This window comes from Pelophylax lessonae (assembly GCF_965119305.1).
Source record: "Pelophylax lessonae genome assembly, chromosome: 1".
NCBI classification, from domain to species: domain Eukaryota; kingdom Metazoa; phylum Chordata; class Amphibia; order Anura; family Ranidae; genus Pelophylax; species Pelophylax lessonae.
The window spans coordinates 411,105,963-411,127,621 of record NC_138768.1 but is presented as its reverse complement, the minus strand read 5'-3'; the positions used below and the strand labels follow the sequence as shown (position 1 = coordinate 411,127,621).

At 40.1% G+C, this 21,659-nt stretch overlaps 1 protein-coding gene across 2 annotated transcripts in view; it reads left to right on the top strand.

Annotated features, from left to right (window-relative positions):
• Positions 1 to 21,659, top strand: part of ADAMTSL1 (ADAMTS like 1) — a gene marked incomplete at its 3' end in the record, with an annotated part of 475,788 nt that overhangs the window by 83,272 nt on the left and 370,857 nt on the right. For both annotated transcript variants that reach the window (XM_082260455.1, XM_082260456.1), the window contains exon 2: positions 17,113 to 17,240. In XM_082260455.1, the coding sequence (XP_082116581.1) occupies positions 17,113 to 17,240 (128 nt within the window). The remainder of the gene's footprint in view (positions 1 to 17,112; positions 17,241 to 21,659) is intronic.

Sequence of the window (21,659 nt, the reverse complement as noted above, 5' to 3'; positions counted from 1 at the left end):
CTATGTACAGGTGCAGAATATGTCCCAACTAGGACTGTTAAATTCCTCCACTGATTTAAAATGCTTGTGGCACTGAACTCATGCTGGGTGGTACTGTAGTTATATGGGTCAGCCTAAGGTTAAGTGTATATTACTTCCCTGGGAAGAAAGTTAAAAGTTGTGTTAAGTGATTACTGGCAGGGTTAAATTTATTTTCGGCTATTAATTTAATGAGAAGCGTGATTTAATTCCTTATAGGGAGGTCATTTTATATAGCAAAAAAAAAAAGAAGCAGATTGTTTCAATAGCTCAATTTAGGCACGATCTTTCAGGCCTCAGATAAAAGGAGAAATGTTTATATAGTTTCTGCTTGCGGAGTAAGCTTGTGATTGGGAGCACTTGTTACCATAATAAGAATAAAAGGCGAGCGGCATGTGAAAGAGGAGTATCCTGCTGGGTTTAAATGCTTTTCCATCAAAGCATGCCCTCGCACACAGGATTGCTTATATATTGCTAGAAGAGTGTTGTTCTTTCTCATTGGCAGGATCTTATTCAGTGTAAGTCATGTTTCTGGAAAATGCCAAATTGAAATAATAACCATTCCTCCAAGGTAACCATCGCTCTTTTGACTCAGAGGTATTGAAAATACCCAGAGTGTTTTGTGGTTTAGGCTTTGGTCAGATAGGGCATCTGTTCTCAACCCAAGTATTTGCAGGACCTTTTAGGACTTGGATTACTTTAATTGAAATGGACATGTCGTATAACCAGATTTGAAATGTGTGCTGTTTGTCTTGTGATGTATGATTTGCACTTTTTAACTTCTGCAGGATGATCTAATAAAAAAAAAGAAAAAAAAAATTAAATTAGGGCTAGTTCACACTAGCGTTAGCCCTCTAAAGAGCGATCTGTGGTGGATTGCTTTGAGAGACATGGAAAAGCATTATGACACCTCCTCACAGCCTGTTTTAACCACTAAAAGCCCACACCACCGTTCCAGGACAGCCCTAATCATTTGAAATGGTGGTGTTTCCTGAGTGGTACTGTACGCTGAGTGAATTAATCCTTGCCACCGCATGCATACAACCCCCCCCCCCCCCCAATCCTCTGTTTTTGCAGCTTAAAGGGTAACTCCACTTTTGTGGGGGAAAAAAAATCTGCAAATAAAGAAAAAACAATATTGCGTTTACAACTGCGGCACAAATCATATTATAATTGAATGTTGTTAAAAATTACCTTTCCTTTTCATTCTGCAGCTGTTGTAATTTTCTGAAAATGCAATGCAATATGGCTACCTGGAGGTGTTCTGTACACAGAATGTATACTGACCACACCCCAGAAACAACATTTCCTGCTTGTATGATTGGCTCACCAATTTTCCCAGAAGTCTGCCTAAGATACAAGTCAGATTTATGGCATCCCCTGCAACAAAAATGTCATTATTGGTGAGATATTCCCAATAGGAACACATCTAAAGGGATGCAGGCCCAGTAGGTTTCCTCATTAGAGCCCTGCAGCTGACACAGCTGAATGATAATTATGAAACCACTCCCATTAGACCCACTTAGCACAGATGAGCAAACAATGATTTCTTCAGAATAACAAAAGGTAGGAATCTGCAACAAAGTTTATTAAAATCCCTGCAATGTACATAGATCACCCGGGGGGGGGGGGGGATTTTCTTTCTCAACAAAAGTGGAGTTACGCTTTAAAGAGGAGCTCCAGTCTGGGGAAAAAAAAATTAAAGTCAGCAGATACAAATACTTTAGCTGCCGACTTTTAACATAAGGACACTCACCTGTACAGGGATCCCACAATGTGGGCACCCCAATCTGATTTGTCAATCAACTTCAAGTGCAGGTGCAGGCATTGTAAGTAAGGGGGACCAGCAATGAAGCCTTCAAGCTTCACAGCCAGTTTCCTACTGCACATGTGCACACAAGTCCCGCTGCACTTTCTGAATGGTCCCACCGTCTTCTGGGGTCTGTGTGTGTCCAAGAAGCCAGCAGGGGGCCGAAAATGCACATTGATCGTTGATTAGCTGAATTTTGAGTTTCATTGCAAAGGCTGTAAATACTTATGAACATGGGATTTTTTTTTGTTTGTTTATTTAGTATGGGAAGGCTAGAACTCCCTTCAGGCTTTTATTTATGTCTGTGTCCCTGTTGTAGATTTTCCTTTACTTCCTGTCTGGTGAAACCATACACAGCAGGACAGGAAGGGAGAATTAAGCCTAGTACACACTAGTCATTTTTTTTCATTCAACCCAGCAGGGCTGAATGAAAAAAAAAACTGGTAGCTGAGGAGGAGTCACTGTACTAACTATCCAAGGTTAGTACAGCGATCTCCTTTGCTGTTCTTTTGTGTTCTGAAATGGGGAGGGCCTCCATGCCAGAACACTCTGCTCACTGTTTTCCGCCATTGGCTGAGACCTCTAAACAGTAGCCAGTCGGCAGACATTTTTCAGTCATGCCCATTCGACAGAAGCCAGCCAAGCGGCAGGCTTCTGAGGGACCAACCCAGTACATACGGTCCGTGCGTACTAGGCTTAAATCAAATTTTTGGAGCCCCAAACAGAAGTAAAAACTTGTTGAATTTTATTTTTTTATTTTTCAATATGAATGAAATATCATTTATTTATTTCACTTAGATCTATTTATATTTATGAAATTTATTTATAATATATATGTATTCATTCAAGTGGAGCTGCACACTTTTGGATCAGTTTTTTATATTTGGTATGCAGTGAAACATACTTAGTGACAGCAGCCGCTCCACTGATTGCACCTTATATTCAACACTATATTTAATACCACGTTTTTATTGTGTAGAGTATTTATTTATTTTGAGGTCAAATATTCCCAGTTTGCGCTGATTTCTACTATTTCTATTAAGAAGTAAAAACTTACCAGGGGTTCTAATCCTTCTCAGCTCTATGCAAAACTAAAGAAGGTTTTTGACTTGCCATACCATTTAAAAAGTAATTTGACATTTTATAAGTCATCCTTTTGACCCTCACCTAATAAAGCCTGGTACTAATTTGTTTCATTTCTTTCCACCCAGGAATCTATTTCCGATATTTACTAGTCTGACGTATCAGGACTAGATATCCCTTAGTTACAGCTGGCAATGTCCTGTTTTCAGGAACTGTTGTAAAAGGAAACATAAAGACCTTCTGACACGGGTCACCTTATTTTATAGCAGTCAACTACCACAGGATCCTGTTAAACAGGAATGCAAAGCAAACTAGTGTTTCAGTGAACCAGAAAGCTGGTACATTTCATTTGGTTTAGCTCACAAATCCATTATTTTTAATGCGCATGGAAATATCATGAAGCTGAAAAGACTGTGGAGGACATATATGTAGCATATGCGTCATTTTATGCACAAGGACATTTTTTTAAAGCTGAGAAAACACCCAAAGAATTTAAAAAGAAGTATATGATGGGATTTTAGGAGAGCTCATAATTTTTGTGGTTTCCACCCAATCAAATTTGTTTATATAGTTTTGAAGGCAGCTTAAAGCGGAGTTCCACCCTAAAAGTGAACTTTCCACCGTCCGTTAGCTTAAAAACACCTGAAAAAGAATTGGATAAAATAAAAAATGTTTTTGTTTCACTTACCTTGTTTTTAAAGAAAATATACTTACCTTCCTTCCTCTTCCTCCCTCTGCGGACACCCCGCATGACGTCACTTCCTCCTTGCATTGACTCCTGGGAGATGAGCATCATCGATCCCAGGAGTCAATGCGCCTGCTCCGGCCCTGCTCGTCCCTTCCAGTGAAGGCGCGTCATTCCCTTGTGCATGCCTAGAAGCTGTGCAGGGATAACTCGCCTTGCACCGCAAGTGGCAAGCAGGGCATTCTGGGACTCCGACGTCACCGAAGAGGACACCGAAGAGGACGTTCCGGCTTCAGCTGCCCACACCTGAGATGGCAGTGCTGGACAAGACATTTTCAAGGTAAGTATTTCTTCTAAAAGGTAAGTGAAACAGGGGACAGTTCAGAGGCTATTGTTGCTTAAATGAACTAGCCCTGACTGTCCCGGGGGTATTTTTAGGTACATTTTTTTTTTTTTTTGCCCGGAACTCCGCTTTAAGGAAAATAGCAGGAATCAATTTTTTTGGGCCAATGTTTAGTTTTTCTAAAAAAAAGTTAGAAGATAAACTCTCATCACCATATCTCACTACTTTCTGCAGCATTGAAGGTACCAATGAGCACTGTGGCCTCCATCATCTGTAAATAGAAGAATTTTGGAACCACCAGGACTCTTCCTAGAGAGGGTCACCCAATTACATGCAAGAAAAACAGCATTTTTGCTTGGACATGATTCACTAAGATAAGTGAAAATCCCCTTGCAAAGTGAATGGCCTGTAAATCAACCCCTATGACTTCACCTACTCATTTATGTGTGGGGGTGGCAAAGCCCAACAGGTGAATAATTGGGTCTCTCAGGGAAGCATAACTACCCCCCTCTACTGCCACATTTGGTACTTTTGTGGGGGAGCGAGTACCTGGTTTTGACAGGTAACTGCTCCCACTTCTGGTCAGAACATTGCGGCAATCTCAGCGGAAGTTTGGCTCCCTCTCCTTCCCCCGCAGCTTTCTGGGACACATCACAGGTCCCAGAAGACTGCGGGACCATTCATAAAGCTCAGCTCATGTGCTTACTTAGGATGCCAGCACCTGCACCTGAAGCTGATTAAAGAATCGGCTCAGATGAGGACATCGCTGGATCCCTGGACAGGTGAGTGTCCTTATATTAAAAGTCAGCAGCTACAGTATTTGTAGCTGCTGACTTTACATTTTTTGGGAGGGGAGACAAGACCTCCTCTTTACGCTGTTACTAGTTAGTTATTTTTCAATATAGCTGGATAATATTTGGGAAGACCTTTTGAGACCATTGGAAAAATACATATACCTAGCATTGGTGGAGTTGATAAAATCAAAACCAGCTTTATAGTGTTTTTATTTGTTATTTCATAGATTTGATTGCATTCTATTTTTATGTATAGCAAGTTGAAGGGCCCTCTTTAGTTTATCTCTCCATATCCCCTTTTTCACAGCTATATTTAGGTTCATTGTTGTTGAATGTTGTAGCTCCTATCCATATCATTCTACCCGAGCTCTTACAAGTCATATTACAAGGGCATTGCAGACATTTTCCTCCATGCTGATGTTAATAACACCAGTAAATCACTGGGGAGGTCTTAACAAAAGTGTGCCTTTGATATTCCAGGCCCATATGCAAGGTTATGTAATTGTGGGTGTATTGTGATGAGCTGCCATCATTACAGTGCTCATTGTTAGCCTTCAAACATGTAATTATGTGTGTGGAGACTTTTGATAGCACTTGTTCACAAACTGTATTATTGGGTGTACCCCTACACACAATCATACCTAAGGTGTAGGGCAGTCATACCAGATGTCATCTATCCTGTCATGTCCAAACACAGTAGTTATACCATTGGGTCAAAACCACAGGTCTCTTTTTCTTTTTTTTTTTCCGGTAAATTCTTTATGATCAGAAAGAGAGATGTTAGCATGCTTACTGAACAGTTTTTGGACCAATACACACTAACAGAATGACCAATACACACTAACAGGTATATCGTACAGTGATACCTCGGTTCACGAACTTAAAGCGTGAACTGACTCTGGTCGTGAACCGAATTGGTTGTGAACCGAGGCACATTTTCCCATAGGGGTCAATGTAAATCCGGTTAATCCGTTCTGACCTTTTTTTGGGGGTTTTTGAAGCACAAAAATATGAAACAAATTACAATACACATTAGTACAGTATAGTAATGTATAAAGAGAGAACACTAACCTTGCTTGAGATGACTTCTGGCATGGAGGAAGGCAGGTGGGAGGCTGTGAAATACAATACAGTAAGTACAGTATTGTACACAAGTACTGTACAGTATTGTACAGTACAGTACAGTAGTACAGTACAGTACTGTATATGCTAAAAAGAACACTAAAAAGCAAAAAGTGTCTTCACAGTACTAACAGTACTTCTTTCTGTGTCTCTTCTTTTCTCCACGATCTTCCTACAGGAAGTCACGACCATGTGACAGCCTGGAAATATCATTAAAATGGCCAAGGCTCCTGTTCGTGAACCGAAGCGGAGTTCGTGAACTGGAGCATATTTTTATGAACTTTTCTGTTCGTGAACCGAGTTGTTCGTGAACAGAAGCGTTCGTGAACCGAGGTATCACTGTATTTGTACTCTTTTTTTGTTTGTTTTCAATATACCAACAACTTAGACTTTTTTAATTCTATAGGATTTTGCTGTAGATTTTTTTGTAAAGTGTCCATCACTACTAAGTAACTTGATTTTATTAGACCATTTTGAATGATAGGTAACATCCCTACATCCTTACTTTTCTGTTTACCATAGAGACTTTTTGCCTTCATTTATGTTGGAGGAACATGTGGTTTAGGAACTTTTAAGAGGTTATTAATATGTCCAAAAAAGGAAGACTCAGGGACAGAAGAATTAGGAATTAGACAAGTATATGGGGTATAAAAGGTAAAGGTAGGGAGTCTACAGGTGGCATAGGAAAGTGGTGCTCTGGGTCAGAAGTCTCTTTTTTAAAATGCAACAGAAGATTCTATTAAAACTTGTTGGGGTGAACATACAGTGAATTGTCTTTTTTAAATTCTTTTTGATGAAGTTTACATTTGTATAAAGACAGTGAAAGACATGACTGAATGGAAATCTTTGGGAATAGACAGATTAGGTCCATTATAAGTGTAAGTAGTAAATTACCATGAAAATTTAAGGAATGAAGAGAACTTGGTGCTATAACACGCCACAAATATGTTCTTTCTGTAATTAATTTACATATTATTTGGTATGGGACTTATCTAGTTCTTTAGAGTTCCAAGAGGGCTGTGCATTTTTTGGTACTGGGATGGGGGGAGTCAAAGTGTTGGGGGTAGGGAGTAAGAAAAAGAACATTAAAAGGGGTAGAAGAGAAGCTAGAGAGTAGTAAGAGGAAAAGAAGGAATGTATTCCCATGGCAAACTAAGGAAAAGGCATATCTTCTAATGTGAATGTCTTGGCATGAGTCCTAAAGCATAGATATGTTATTATATAGGAATTAAGACTATAATTTCCAAAATATATCTGACTCCATATAAATAAGCTGTCTTTTTTTTTTTTTTTTTGGTGTAGCAGTTCATAGTCAATGGATTGTAGTTGTTGCACTTTCAGTAGCCCCATTAATTCCTAAAGCATGTAAGCATAGTGTTATCTTTGCCATCAGTTGTTTCAAATGCACACATTCCTTTCCCCAAACATGCAATTTAAGCCCACTGAACAGTGCTGTCACTGATATGCATGTGTTGTTGACGTTTTACCAAAAGTATGTAGTTAATACCTCACCTCCATCTTTGTCACCTCACCGGACAACCGACATATGCAGAAAGCAGTGACACCTGACTGCCAGAGGAATAACATGGCCTCAATGAATGTGATTGACAGCTACACTTTACCCTTCCTATGTTGTGTGTGTGTGTGTGTGTGTGAGAGGCAAGATGGTAGCACCCAGTGAAGGAATAATTAGATTAATGGGGCAGACTGGAAAAATGTTTTGTTTACTGGTAAGCATATTATATTATATTATATGTGAAATCCCAGATCCGTGTGTAGCAAGGTTTCCAGGTCTATGGCCTGATGTGGGTCTGCCATTAGTACCGGAATCCTCTCCAGCCCATGTGAGCTGAGTCCCCAGGTGTGACAACTGAAGCAGCAACAACTCCGGCATCTTTGTTTGTGCTTTTTATTGGAATTAGGGGAAGGGAGAAGGGGATGAGTGGGATACTCCTTGAGTCTTAACTAATTACAATTGGGACTTTACTTCTGAAATGCCCGTTGGCGCTTCCTTGATGCCAGTCAGTGAGCGTTGGCTGGCGTCAAGGAAGCGCCAACGGGCATTTCAGAAGTAAAGTCCCAATTGTAATTAGTTAAGCCTCAAGGAGTATCCCACTCATCCCCTTCTCCCATCCCCTAATTCCAATAAAAACCACAAACAAAGATGCCGGAGTTGTTGCTGCTTCAGTTGTCACACCTGGGGACTCAGCTCACATGGGCTGGAGAGGATTGCGGTACTAATGGCAGACCCACATCAGGCCATAGACCTGGAAACCTTGCTACACACGGATCTGGGACACACTGAGAACACTGTAGAACAAAAGAAGTGCTGAATCCTCGACTTATAGTCCAGAAGATCCAAGCCTGAGAACTGTAGAACTCCTGACACTGTTGTACTGTGAAAGTCACTGAATACTTTCCCCCCGCCTGACACAGCTTGAGGTAGTATCAAGTAGAACTCTGTATAGCTGTCACTTTAACTGGCACGCTCTATACCATTCAGGGCCCAAACTGCAGGTGCCCCCTTTGTCCTTGAACTCTTCAGGGTCCACTGACTATGTACCCCCTCTGTAGCTTCAGGGTCCTCAACCTAGGTACCCCCTTTACAGCTTGCTGACACTGGATCCCAGAACCTCTTCCGAAGTGGTCCTCTCTAACTTCAGGCAGACCCCCAGGGGCAATCCTCAGTACTCACGACCTGTGTAGCTTTCCTGGGACTGGACCCCTCTCTCTCTCTGCAGGCTCTCGGCACACCAGATCCCCTCAGCTCAACTCAGCACGCTCTGGATTCTCAGGCGACACCCTGAGACATCCACCTTCCTCAGACAGGAGGAGAGACAGCCGCACTTTCCTTCCTAAAAAACACAAACATACGTATAGGCGCTAAGAAGTCCATCCGCACAGCATTTAACAATGATATATATTGACCATGAAAAGTCCAATTGAAAGTCCAATAAAAGTATTATAAAAGACAATATAAAAAGTCTCCTTCCTGGGACTCTGCTCCCGCCAAAGACACCATGCCACTCACTTCCCCCCAAACTTATACCCACTCCCAGAATCCTTTGCAGCCTAATCTGCCTTCTGGGGTAGTTACAAGCTGGGATGTGTCCCTTAATTGGGCTTCCCACACTGCCCTATGAGAAGCCTCTCACAGGAGCCAGTGGGGATACTTCTCCCCTCAGCAGGCACATCTGGAAGCCCTGAAACCCTGGCTAAATAAATCACAGCCCTGCTGTTAGGCAGACAAGGCCCACTATACATTTTACCTAGCACCTACCTGTAGGGTGTTTCACGTGTTAATAGAAGTTGTTGTCTTACCCATTCAAATTCCCATTGCAAATTCACATCAGTCCCTACCCTCAAGGAGCTTATAATGTAAGGTTAAATATATCACATTGAATTGCTTTGAAAAGTACCCATTATCCATTGATGTGTCATCTTTTTGAAGACATAACTGGTTTTAAGACATTTTTAGAAAGTAATTGAAGATCTGCAGATTTTTCCTAAAGATTAATATTGAGTTAAATTTAAATAGTTTAATGTCTTGGTTGTTGCAAATGATCTTCACTGTGTTTAATTTAGGAACGATCAGATCCCTTGTCATTTTTTATTGCTTTCTGTGATCTCCCTGGGGAGATTCTCCCTATTTGTGGGGGAACTGTTGCAGGCATTTTGGAAGTGTAAAGCTGGTCATACATTATACAATTTTCCTTGACATTTACCATATAATATGAGGTCAAAGCTAAACACTTTCAATTTGTATGCCATCAGGCAGTTCTTTGCACTACATAGTTGAAGGTAAATCTAAAGGAAATTGAACAAAAAAATTGTATAATGTATGGCCAGCTTTGGACTCGACACTCCAGGAAGTGTCAATGTTCTTCTAGATTAGTGGTGATATTATCTCTGCTTAGACAGCTCACATGGCTGGAGCAGAGAAATCTAATGTAAGTACACCTTGTACAGATTACAAACCGTTGCATAGTAACAGGGCAAAATGTGGTGATAAGTTCTCTTTAAAGCAGATCTCTATAGCTGCTGAGCTCTGAGGACATGATATTTATTTCATATATTTTCAGAACTTTGAGTGCTGCTCTGACTAGCTAACTAATATTCCAGATGCACAGTTGCTAAAATATAATCTTACATATGCAGAACTTAAAAGTGGGGAAATTACATTAAAAAACCTGAATGTGTTTAACTCATTCAAATCATTGAAAGAGCGTGATCACTTTAATATGGTATTCCACAACTATACGGTTGATTGATCATTCTATCCGACATTTAGATTTTAATCAATTTACTTCCTATATAGCAATACTTCTCAGAAGAAGGAACTCTTATGGTTCCCTAATCATAAATTGTACAGCATATGTTTAATACACTTTTACAGAAGAAAAAAGGGACTTAAATAGGATTTTCACAAAATATGACTCACTACTCAATAGTTTTCAGAAAACCAGATGCCTGTTTCTCACATTTAACCTGCAGGCCTACCTGAAGGAGAATATGTGATTCATTCATTTTTATATAAAAACATTCCATCATTTTGTTAAAGTGTCTAAAGCAAAGTGCTATAACTCAATCTAACATCTCAACTATTTAGAAATAACTTTTCACGCATTTAATTACTGTTTATAGAAGCCATGTTGCTTGTTACAGGTAGTCTTTGCATATTGTCTTTATTTTAGTTTTGCAACCCAAACTTTTTTTAGTTTTGGATAGAGTAGGGAAGGGGTAAAAAAACTTACAAAACAATATAAATGTCTTTGTCCTCACTGGGGAGATTGACCCTCGTTAATTGTCCTGGTGACCATTGTTGGTGAAACAGAAAGTGAGGGGAAATCCAAAATTTTACAGTTTCACCAGAAAAGAAAGCGAGGGGACACATGTTCATGTGACAACTGTCTTCCCTCATTTTGGAAGGATTGTCTTTTGCAGGAAGTAAATGGGACACAGAGAAAAAAAAATTGTTGAAGGATTACGGTAAGCGTCACACTATGTTTATAGTCCAGAAACAGTGTATTAGTCATATATGCCAAATAAACCATTTCTGTACTAAAAAAAAAATAACAAAGTTGCACTCTCCTTCCCATAATCATGTAATACAACAATATGGCCCTTGTATACTTGAAAGCTGCCTACCCCCAGACATTCTATATTCCTCATTTAAAAATCAAGAGGAAAAAAACAGAAAGGGGTTTTACCATCCCTTACTCAATCCAAAACTAAAGAAAATACATTTTTTCTTTAGATGTAATATACCAGTTGTGTGGCTACCGATATTTCAAATTGGTGTTTGTCATCGATGGGACAGAAACCACTAAACAAAATGGCTTGAGAACCACACAGGTAGCTAAGAGAAAATTTGTAATAAAGCCAAAAACAAAAATTTGTTATATTGCAGTTTACCAATGCTTACATTTGATGCCTGCATATGTTTCTTTTTTAAGGATATTTTCCTTTTCTTTTTACCTGGTGATCTGGCCAGTAACACATTTCTGCCCTAGGATGTCTCCTCTCTAGATAGTGAAGCAATGGAGTTACCCTTGGACAGTAGCATTGTGAATCACAGGAGAGATACGCTAGCAACATTATATAGTCATGACTAACAAATTAAACTCGAACTCCAGCAAACACTTTTTGGCAGTTACAGTAACAGTTTTAAAAGGTTTATCCAAACCTCTAACTGCCACTTTTGGTGGACATCTTGGCCTGTCAAAGCAACTCACCAGGTGAAAATAAAAAAAAAAATACTAAAAAGAAAAATGCAGCCACATCTAAGAATAGGTAAGCAGCAATATAAGACATTTTTGACTTTTGGGTTTAACACTTTAAGTAGTTTGTTGCTAACCTCCCTATGATTTTTTTTTTCAGCATATTTTACAACATTATCTGTCAGGACAGTAACAAACATAACAGTGATTAGTCAGTTTTTCTGACTGACATTGCTTTATATTATGATTGTAAGGATGATTCATCACTGGTAGAACAATGAGTAAAATGAACACATAAAAGGATGACAAAGCTACATTCACCATAAAAGTTATTCCATTAACATAATGGGATGATAGGTAATTGAGACTCCAGGTTTGATGGGAAAAAATGTATTTAACCACTTGCCGACCGCCGCACGACTATCTACGTCGGCGGTCAGCCCCTCACAGGCAAACTAACGTAGGTCTCCGTCGCTTGCCTGTGAGGGTCTAGGGAGCGAGCGCGCGCCGCCGGAGGCGCGCTCCCGCGTGGTCACGGACCCCCCCGCGCGTGTGACCAGCGGACCCGATGTCCGCCGGTCACTCGGCGATCGGCGGGGGAGAGGGAGAATGTCAGGCAGCCTGTGTAAACAAGCCACCTGTCATTCTCCTCGCTGTAAAGACACTGATCACACGGATCTAGTATGTAGATCCGTTGATCAGTGTCCTTACAGCTGAAGCCACAGCCAATCACAGTAGAAAGCACGCCCCTAGGGACACACACAGCCCCTCCCTCCCAAATAAAGTTAACCCCTTCACTACCAGTGTATTTTTACAGTAACAGTGCATATGTATAGCACTGATTACTGTAGAAATGTCACTGGGACCCCCAAAAGTGTCACAAATGTCAGTCAAGGGTCCGATCTGTCCGCCCCAATGTCGCAGTACCGCAAAAAAAAACGCAGATCGCCGCCATTACGCGTTAAAAAAAAACAACAAAAATGACAAAAATCTTTCCCTTTGTTAGTAAACGCGATAACTTTTGCGCAAACCAATCAAAATACGCTTTTTGTGATTTTTTTTTACCAAACATAGGTAGCATAAAACAAATTGGCCGAAAATGTTAAAAAATTTAGATTTTTACATTTTTTTTGGGGGGAATTTCATATAAAAAAATGTGAAAAATATTGCTATTTTTGCAAAATTTACGCTCTTTTTTTGTTTATAGCGCGTGATCAAAAAATCGCACAGGTGATCAAATACCACCAAAAGAAAGCTCTGTTTGTGGGAAAAAAAAGGACGCCAAATTCGTTTAGGTACAGCATCGCACGACCGCGCAATTGTCTGTTAAAGTCACGCAGTGCCGAATCGCAAAATACCCCCTGGTCAGGAAGGGGGTAAAATCTTCCGGGGCTTAAGTGGTTAAATAATTTATTACATGCACAATATAGGTCTATAGGCAAATATTCCCAAAAGGTCCTCTGCTCCGTAAAATGGAAGTAAAGGCAAAACTTAACTAACTCTAAACCTATTCTCAGCCACATTCTAAGCCCTGTAAAGAAAAAATATCTATTCTTACCTCTCTGGTTCGGTCCCAGGCTGAGATATTTGGATTGTAAGCTCTAATGAGCAGGACCCTCTGATTCCTGCTGTTTTGAATTGTATTGTAACTGTACTATTTCCTCTAATGTTGCAAAGCGCTGTGCAAACTGTTGGCGCTATATAAATCGTGTACATTATTAATAATAATCAGGGGCAGCTTCAATGTGTAGGAGAGGCAGCCGGTAAGTGATGCCCCATAGTAAGTCTATGAGTGACATCACTTCCCAGGCATTTCCCAGCCATTGTCGACTTTCTCCTGCACACAGAAGGCACTGCCGGAGACCAGACCGCAGCGGCTTCAGAATAGGTAAGTATAGCGATTTTTTTTTTCTTTACAGGGTTAGATCTATTTGGCTTAGAATGTGGCTGAGATTAGCTTTAGAGTTCAGTTAGGTTTTGCCTTTACTTCCATTTTAAAACGTCAATCTGTGGCTAAAACCTAATTGGTGTCATGGAAACAGATGTGTGGACATTGCATCAACAACCTGTTATATTCATAGTCTGAGAGGAAAAGGGATGACAGAAAATAGGCCCTTTTTCCTCATGGGAGAGTGGCGGGAAAGGGGTCAGGCTCAGGTCAGCTGTTTTTTCCCTCCTTTTTCCCTCCTTTTTTCCTCAGGGAGAAAAGAGCGGGAAGCATAAGCTTTGTTTTGAGGTAAGTCAGCTGTATAGTAGGAGGTCATGTGGCTCAGTAGGTGACTTCTGGCAGGGCCGCGTGACAGAGAAAGAAGCTTTGGGATAGGCTAGTGAGGTATATAAAAAGGGATTCCGTCCCAGCGGGAGGGTCCTTCGCCTCAGAAGGCATATTCTGTGGTGTTCCCCATCCCTCCCTCCCCTTGTTTGTCGTGGCCTTTATTCTGGGGGGTCACCTTTGTTGATATAAACAAAGGGGGACGGTTTTTTACTGATTATCTGAATGAGCTAAATGTATTTATGGTTGGAAGTTATGTTTTATCTGAAATTATATTAATTTATGCAGCCTGAGCCGTAGTGGCTGGGTTGTCAAGTGTGTGTTTTTACTTATTTATTTATTTATTAACATTTTTGAAACCAATAATAAAACGGCCGTGGCCAATCTTTTCCAAAAGTTAAGGTGTCTGTGTTATTTATTTCAAGTTTTTAAAGTAATATAAGTATTTTCCTGCCTACTATCCCATTACTTTTCTATTAAGGTAGTTGTGGCGAAACAAAAAAAAGTGCCATAAGTGAATCAATATAAAGTAGATTCAAAAAGATATGGGTTCTTAAGGTGTGCCATTTCACACCCTGATACCAAGAGTATAGGTTCTACAATCTAATTTTTATGTAAGGGTGCAGCTAAGATCTGGTGGTGAACTGGCTGTCACAATTTCCCATTATTGTACTGGGAAGTTATAAAGTTTTATTCTCTTTTCGGTTAGCTCAAGCTGATTTATAGTCATCTCACTCTATCTGCTTTGTAGTTCAGAACAGGCAAGACAACATTACACTGTGTAAGCTATCTGGCTTTTGATTATAGTAACTATTAATGCTTTCTTGGCAATAAGCCCTATTCTTCCAACCTTTAATACTTATTTATTACCTGCTAAGTTCGCTAACTATGATTGCCGCCTAGCAGGCAGACTTAACCATCTGCCCGCATTCACAAGATAAAGCTAAGTGATTTTTTTTTTATATATAATATTACATGCAATACTTCTGCTATACTATTATAAAAAAAAGTGTGTCAGCTATGAAAAAGCACTTTTTCTTGAGAATTGTGCTTTTCTAAGCCTTATTGTGTTGCATTTAGGAAACTTAAGATGGCTTATGGCACATATAGTATACCATGTTTTATATTGCTATTAAACAGAGGAAACTTTGAAAGGCAAGATACTGCATTTGGATCTGGAAATAGCATCATGTGATATATGCTCATTTACTCTTGGATTAGCAACACAGGAGGTGATTTCATTACCGCATTGGATAAACACCTTTGTGCTCGTCCACCCATCCTGTTGCTTCTTCTTTTTTTTTTTTTTTTCAGAAGACTAAAATAGATCCAGTTATTATTGCTGCATGAAACTGGTGGGGTACCAGGTTTCCTGCTGCAATTAGAAAGAGTTTATTTGCAATAGCAAAATGAAAGGCTAATTATGTGTGTATATATTTCCTAAATGATCCCCTTGGATGTATGTAATAATAAAGACTATAGATTGTACAAAGACTGTTCTTGAATTTCATGGGTCATTTTCTCGCCCTTGAGAGTAAGGTTATTTGACAGTTCTAAATGTTTTTTTTTTTTTTTTTCAGTTCTGCTTATAGTGTAAATGAAAGCACACTCTTGAATTAGGGTATTGTCAAGGCTTTTACTGAACGGTAAAAGCTATTCTTTAAAAAAAAAAAAAAACTAGAAGATCCAGCTGCTGAAACTGGTAGATAGAATGGGTTATATTTTTTGCACATATAAGTCTTAGGGGCATATTTATACTGTAGAGTGGTGACTTTATCAATTACAGGTGAATCAATTGCTGCGATATAAAACACATGTATCAGGAAGACTCATTGCTTTATTATTAAAATTAATAATTAAAAACTAGAAGATCCAGTTGCTAAAACTGGTAGATAGAATGGGTTATGTATATTTTTTTTTTTTTTGCATATAAGTCTTAGGGACATATTTACACTGTTGAGTGGTGAATTTACCAATTGCATGTGAATCAATTGCTGTGATATAAAACACATCTATCAGGAAGCCTTACTGCTTTATTATTAAAATTAATTAATAAAAACTAGATGATCCAGCTGCTAAAGCTGGTAGATAGAATGGGTTATATTTTTTGCATATAAGTCTTTGGGGCATATTTTTACTGTAAAGTGGTGACTTTAACAATTGCAAGTGAATTAATTGCTGTGATATAAAACACATGTATAAGGAAGACTCGTTGCTTTATTATTAAAATGAATAATTATAAACTAGAAGATCCAGCTGCTAAAGCTGGTAGATAGAATGGGTTATATTTTTTGCATATAAGTCTTAGGGGCAAGTTTATACCGTAGAGTGGTGAATTTATCAATTACAGATAAATCAATTGCTATGATATAAAACACATGTATCAGGAAGACTCATTGCTTTATTATTAAAATTAATGATTATAAACTAGAAGATCCAGCAGCTAAAACTGGTAGATAGAATGGGTTATATTTTTTGCAGATAAGTCTTAGGGGCATATTTATACTGTAGAGTGGTGAATTTATCAATTACAGATGAATCAATTGCTATGATATAAAACACATGTATCAGGAAGACTCATTGCTTTATTAGGCCACATTCGTACTTGCGGATGGGCCAGACACCAATTACATGCAAGAACCCCAACAGGAGATCCTCACGAGTAGCTGCGGGAGGGAGAACCATTGAAAGAAATGAGAGGCTACCGGCTACCATAACGAATTGCAGCTGATTGCATGTAATCATTCATTCACTGGTGAGTGATCATCTCTGGACTGAACAGCCATGCCTAGCTGCGGCAGCTGGCAGCTTCTCATTGTTTTCAATGGGTGTAGTTCCCGTAGCTAATCGCTGGGAACCCCTGCTGGGGTTTTTGCATGTAATCGGTGTCGGGCCACAAATTGGCCCAGCACCAGTTACATGCAAAAACCACCAATGGGGGTTCCTGGTGATTAGCTGCTGGAGGGAGACCCATTGAAAGCAATGGGAGGCTCCTTCAGCTAATCATAGCTGCTTGCATGTGATTGCTCATGCAGCGATGCAGTGATCTTTTCTGCACCAAGCTACCACGATTAGCTGCGGGAGTCGGCAGCCTCCAATTGCTTTTGATAGGTCTGCCTCTCGCAGATAATTATCAGGAACCCCTGCTGGGGTTCTTGAATGTAATTAATGTTGGGCCCATTCAAAAGTGTGAATGTAGACTCAATTTACCAAGTTTTCATGACATTAAAATGCAGAGTCTTATTTTAACCTTTGTTTCTTTTAGAGCTCTCGAACAGCTCGATCTGAAGAAGATCGTGACACATTATGGGACGCTTGGGGATCATGGAGTGAATGTTCAAGGACGTGTGGTGGCGGGGCTTCATATTCTTTAAGAAGATGCCTTAGTAGCAAGTAAGTTGTGAATTTTGGTAAATACTAGTTATTCCTAAACTGGAATCCCAATTAAAGCTGAACCCCAGACAGATATAAAAGACATAAAATAATGCAGCTCTGGGTGCATTATTACATCTTTAGATGTCTTTTTTTTTTTTTTTTTATGTGAGCAGTGTTAGTGCTTGAGTTTGATTTGGTATCAGCCTTTTACAGTCCCTGTAAAGCAGAGCTCAGACTGTAGGAGGGAGAAGCAGTACACAAGCCAATCAGCTGTGCTGCAGTACAAGAAACATGCTGGTAGGAGGAGAGAACAGAGTGAGGTGAGATAAGTTCATTAATCTGCTGCAGCTCCTTTGATAGCACAGTCACAATATGGGACTTGTAAGTGGTACTAAACTGCAGCAGAATAAAATCAGGTTTTGCCAGACAGGGCTGAGCTGTGTGCCATAGCTTTCTGAATGTGTGAATCTCAGGATTTGATAGACAAAAATGACAAATTCTTTAGTAGGTAAAACAGCTTGATCATTTGTATTGGCAATTAAAAAAATGTGTAAATGTTCGGTGAAAGTTGTGTGAAATATACATGGTAACATTAATAACTAAACCCATAAATTAAAAAAATGAAATTACCCTATGCAAATTTTAGCAGTTCGGTGAGCAAAATAAAGTTTCTGTCACAGTAAAATTTTGCCAACGGTAAAGTATGAAACTTTGCAGCAAAATCAGTTTAGCTGAAATCACTCCACTTACCCTATTTACAGGTTACACTCTCATCCAGCTTTACTGATATTTATTTAGAAAAGGTCACTTTTTTTTTTTTAGATGTACATTTAGTCCCGGTTCACACTGGGGCAACTTGTCAGGTGACTTAGCCGCCTGACAAGTCGCGCTCCATTCAGTGCAACGGAACTGTTCTAATCGGAGCGACTTGAGTTCACATTACTTGGGGGCGAAAAAGGTTTCTGCACTACTTGGGGGCGACTTCAGAGCGGCTTGCATTGACTTCTACTAGAGAAGTCGTTTGCAAGCCACGCTGAAGTCACGCTGCACGGGGGCGGATTCAGAGTCGGGCGACTTTGAAGCCGCCCCAGTGTGAACCGAGCCTTACACCTCAGCATCTAACATTTTGTTAAACCCAAGTCCTCTTTACAAACAGTACCATTGTGCACACCTTCCTGGAGATATTATCATTGGGCATGCAAAGTATGAAGAGTGGTCAGTGTATACATTTGATTGGTTCAAGCATGTGGCTGCTTATTTTATATCCAACCTGCTTCTGACTGCAAAAATAAAAATAAAAACGAATACGCTACATTGTCAAATGTATTGGGACACCTGCCTTTACACATACATGAACTTTAATGGCATCCCAGTCTTAGCGTGTAGGGTTCAATATTAAGTTGGCCCACTCTTTGAACCATACAGGTTCAACTCTTCTGTGAAGGCTGTTCACAAGGTTTAGGAGTGTGTCTATGGGAATATTTGACCATTCTTCCAGAAGCGCATTTGTGAGGTTAGGCATTGATGTGAACGAGAAGGCCTGGCTATCGGTCTGGTCTTTAATTCATCCTCAAAGGTGTTCTATCGGGTTGAGGTGAGGACTCTGTGCAGGCCAGTCAAGTTCCTCCACCCCAAACTCACTCATCTATGTCTTTATGGACCTTGCTTTGTGAAATGGTCCAAATCACTTGGTTGGGGGGGGGGGGGGTTAGGATGTGGGGTTGTTTTTCAGGGGTTGGGCTTGGTCCCTCAGTTCCAGTGAAGGGAACTATTAAGCATACCAAGATATTTTGGACAATTTCATGCTCCTAACTTTGTGGGAACAGTTTGGGGATGGCCCCTTCTTGTTCAAACATGACTGCGCACCAGTGCACAAAGCAAGGTCCATAAAGACCACCTTTGGGATGAATTCGAGCGGAGACTGAGAGCCAGGCCTTCTCGTCCAACATCAGTGCCTGGCTTCACAAATGTGCTTCTGGAAGAATGGTCAAACATTCCCATAAACACACTCCTAAACCTTGTGAACAGCCTTACCAGAAGAATTGAAGCTGTTATAGGTGTAAAGGATGCAATATGGAACCCGACAGACTAAGAATGGGATGCCATTAAAGTTCATGTGCATGTAAAGGCAGGTGTCCCAATGCTTTTGACGATATGGTGTGTGCGCATTTAATATTATACAAAGTATGTTCCCCAATGGCTTCTCGCTAAACAAATTCTGCCAAGTTTCTATAGGTGCCTATGTGATTCGCTCTCTCTATTTGTCCTGTCTACCATTATCATTGAAAGTGAAAGTTAAAAGAAAATTCCAAATTTTGGGCTGTCCTCAGAAAAGTAACAAAGGGGAAATCTTCCAATGGGGGACACTAGTTCTGGAGACCCTGGTGACATCCAGGGATTCCCTCAGTTTGGAGAGATTTGCTCTTTTGGCATTGGTACAGGAAGTGAAGAGAGCTCTCTCCAAACGGACACAGATAGCAAGAATTAACCACCTGACCATTGGGAAGATTTTACCCCTTTATGACCAGGCCATTTTTTGCTATTTAACACTGCGGTAATTTAACTGGTAATTGTACAGCCATGTATGGTGGATTGCTTTTCAGTGGCTTTCAACAGTGGATCAGAGCCTCCAGTCCACCTGTGTTAACCATTAAAAGCCTGCAGCACTGCACCACAACTGCGGGTATATTACACACAGTTACAGCACAGTTGTGTAATGGCCCCTTACACATAAATGGCTCATACTTGGTGTCAGTACCTCCTGCCAAACGTGACCTGTTATATAAATTTTGCTATACCACACCACAACTATGACAATGTGTTGTAACATGGCTACTGGCCTTACCTGCATACCTGGAAGAAAGATTCCAGGTATGCATATTTTCTACATGGTTACGTTGTTCCACCTTGGACCAGCTATGTACATGCCATACCTGGCCGATGCCTCTGGAAGCTGGAAATCATTATAAGAGACAGTGCTAGTCCAGTGATCTCCACTTACTTCTGGATCCTGTGCTGAGCCTTCTACATCCTGAATACAGGAAGTCGGCCACTTGGCATGGTGGCCAATCAGAAAATTCTTTGCATTTCATGAAGGAATGCAAAGCGCTCTATGATTGGACAAGGTGGAGAAGGAGGGTGGTGACATCATGCTCTCCACCTCGATAGCTCTGGATAAAAGTAAAAAACCCAAAAGAGGTTCTAACCCTTCCCCTTAAAACCCTTGGCCAGACCATTTCATAGATTATTTAGTGAAGCTTTATATAAGAATATGTTCAATTAGGATTCAAGGGACTGTATGCCCAATCCACTAAAATGGTGTCACCTAGCTTGAGGCCCATGCCCCCCTTCCACAAATTTGCATCACATCAGTATAATAAAATGTGTAAAACATTTTCTAATGTTCCCAGTTTTCTGCAGTTTTTACACATAGTGACATTTGTTTTTTTTTTTTTGTTTTTTTTTTTTATCTTTCTGTACTTATGTTTTGGATATTCCTTTACATGGACTGGAAAGGTTTTGCAATTGCCATGAAAGATTATTTGGCAACGTTTTTTCTCTGTTGAAACACAGATACCATGTACCTCCTTCACAATGCTGGCATTTGTATATAAAAGCATGAAATGATATTAATCCTACACATCACTGATTCTGAGATGTAAAACTCATGGTTTCACAGAAAAAAAATGCATAAATATCGGCCTTAACTCATTTGTCCTTTCTTGAACTTGGTTACAATTGTTTATTTTCTCCTGCACTGTTTTAGATATGTTAAAGCTGTCTATACAATTCTGCACATTTTTGCTGTGGGTTACCTGCAGGTTTGCCAGCTTTCCCCTTTACGTACAGACATATCTACTTTGTAAAACTCTGTATTTAATAAAGTTCGTTTAGTGCCTTACCTGCATTTAATCAGTCACATAACCTGTCAGTTAAATAAAGTGATAAGAAATCCTAAGGCTCTGCCCCCCCCCCCACCCCAAAGCACCTTGTCCCTATGTTGATGGGCCTCTTTCCCATAACTCTGGCCGGTGATTATGGGGGTCTGTGGGCCAGGGAGCTTATCAGAACAGAGTCTGGAATTCTCCCTTAACAAGGGGGCCCCCAGATCCTGCCCTCCCCCCATGTGAATGAGTAGGAGTACATTGTACCCCTACTCATTCAATAAAAAAGTGTCAAGAAGAAAAAGTCCAGATTTTATCATATTAGTCAGCACTGATTAGTTCCAAATATGTCTTTATGTGATGCAAAAAGTAAAGGAAGCATAAAAATCACACAGCAAGCTTTAAGGAAGCATACTTTTCCGTTCAGAGTTCTGTGTGCTTATTTTGCACAGGGTTACACAAAACACTGGATCAATTTTCCGACTTTTGGCACAGTTGTTGTATTTACTGGATAGTATTAGTAGCTCACTGAATGCTTTCATTTGTTGCTTGA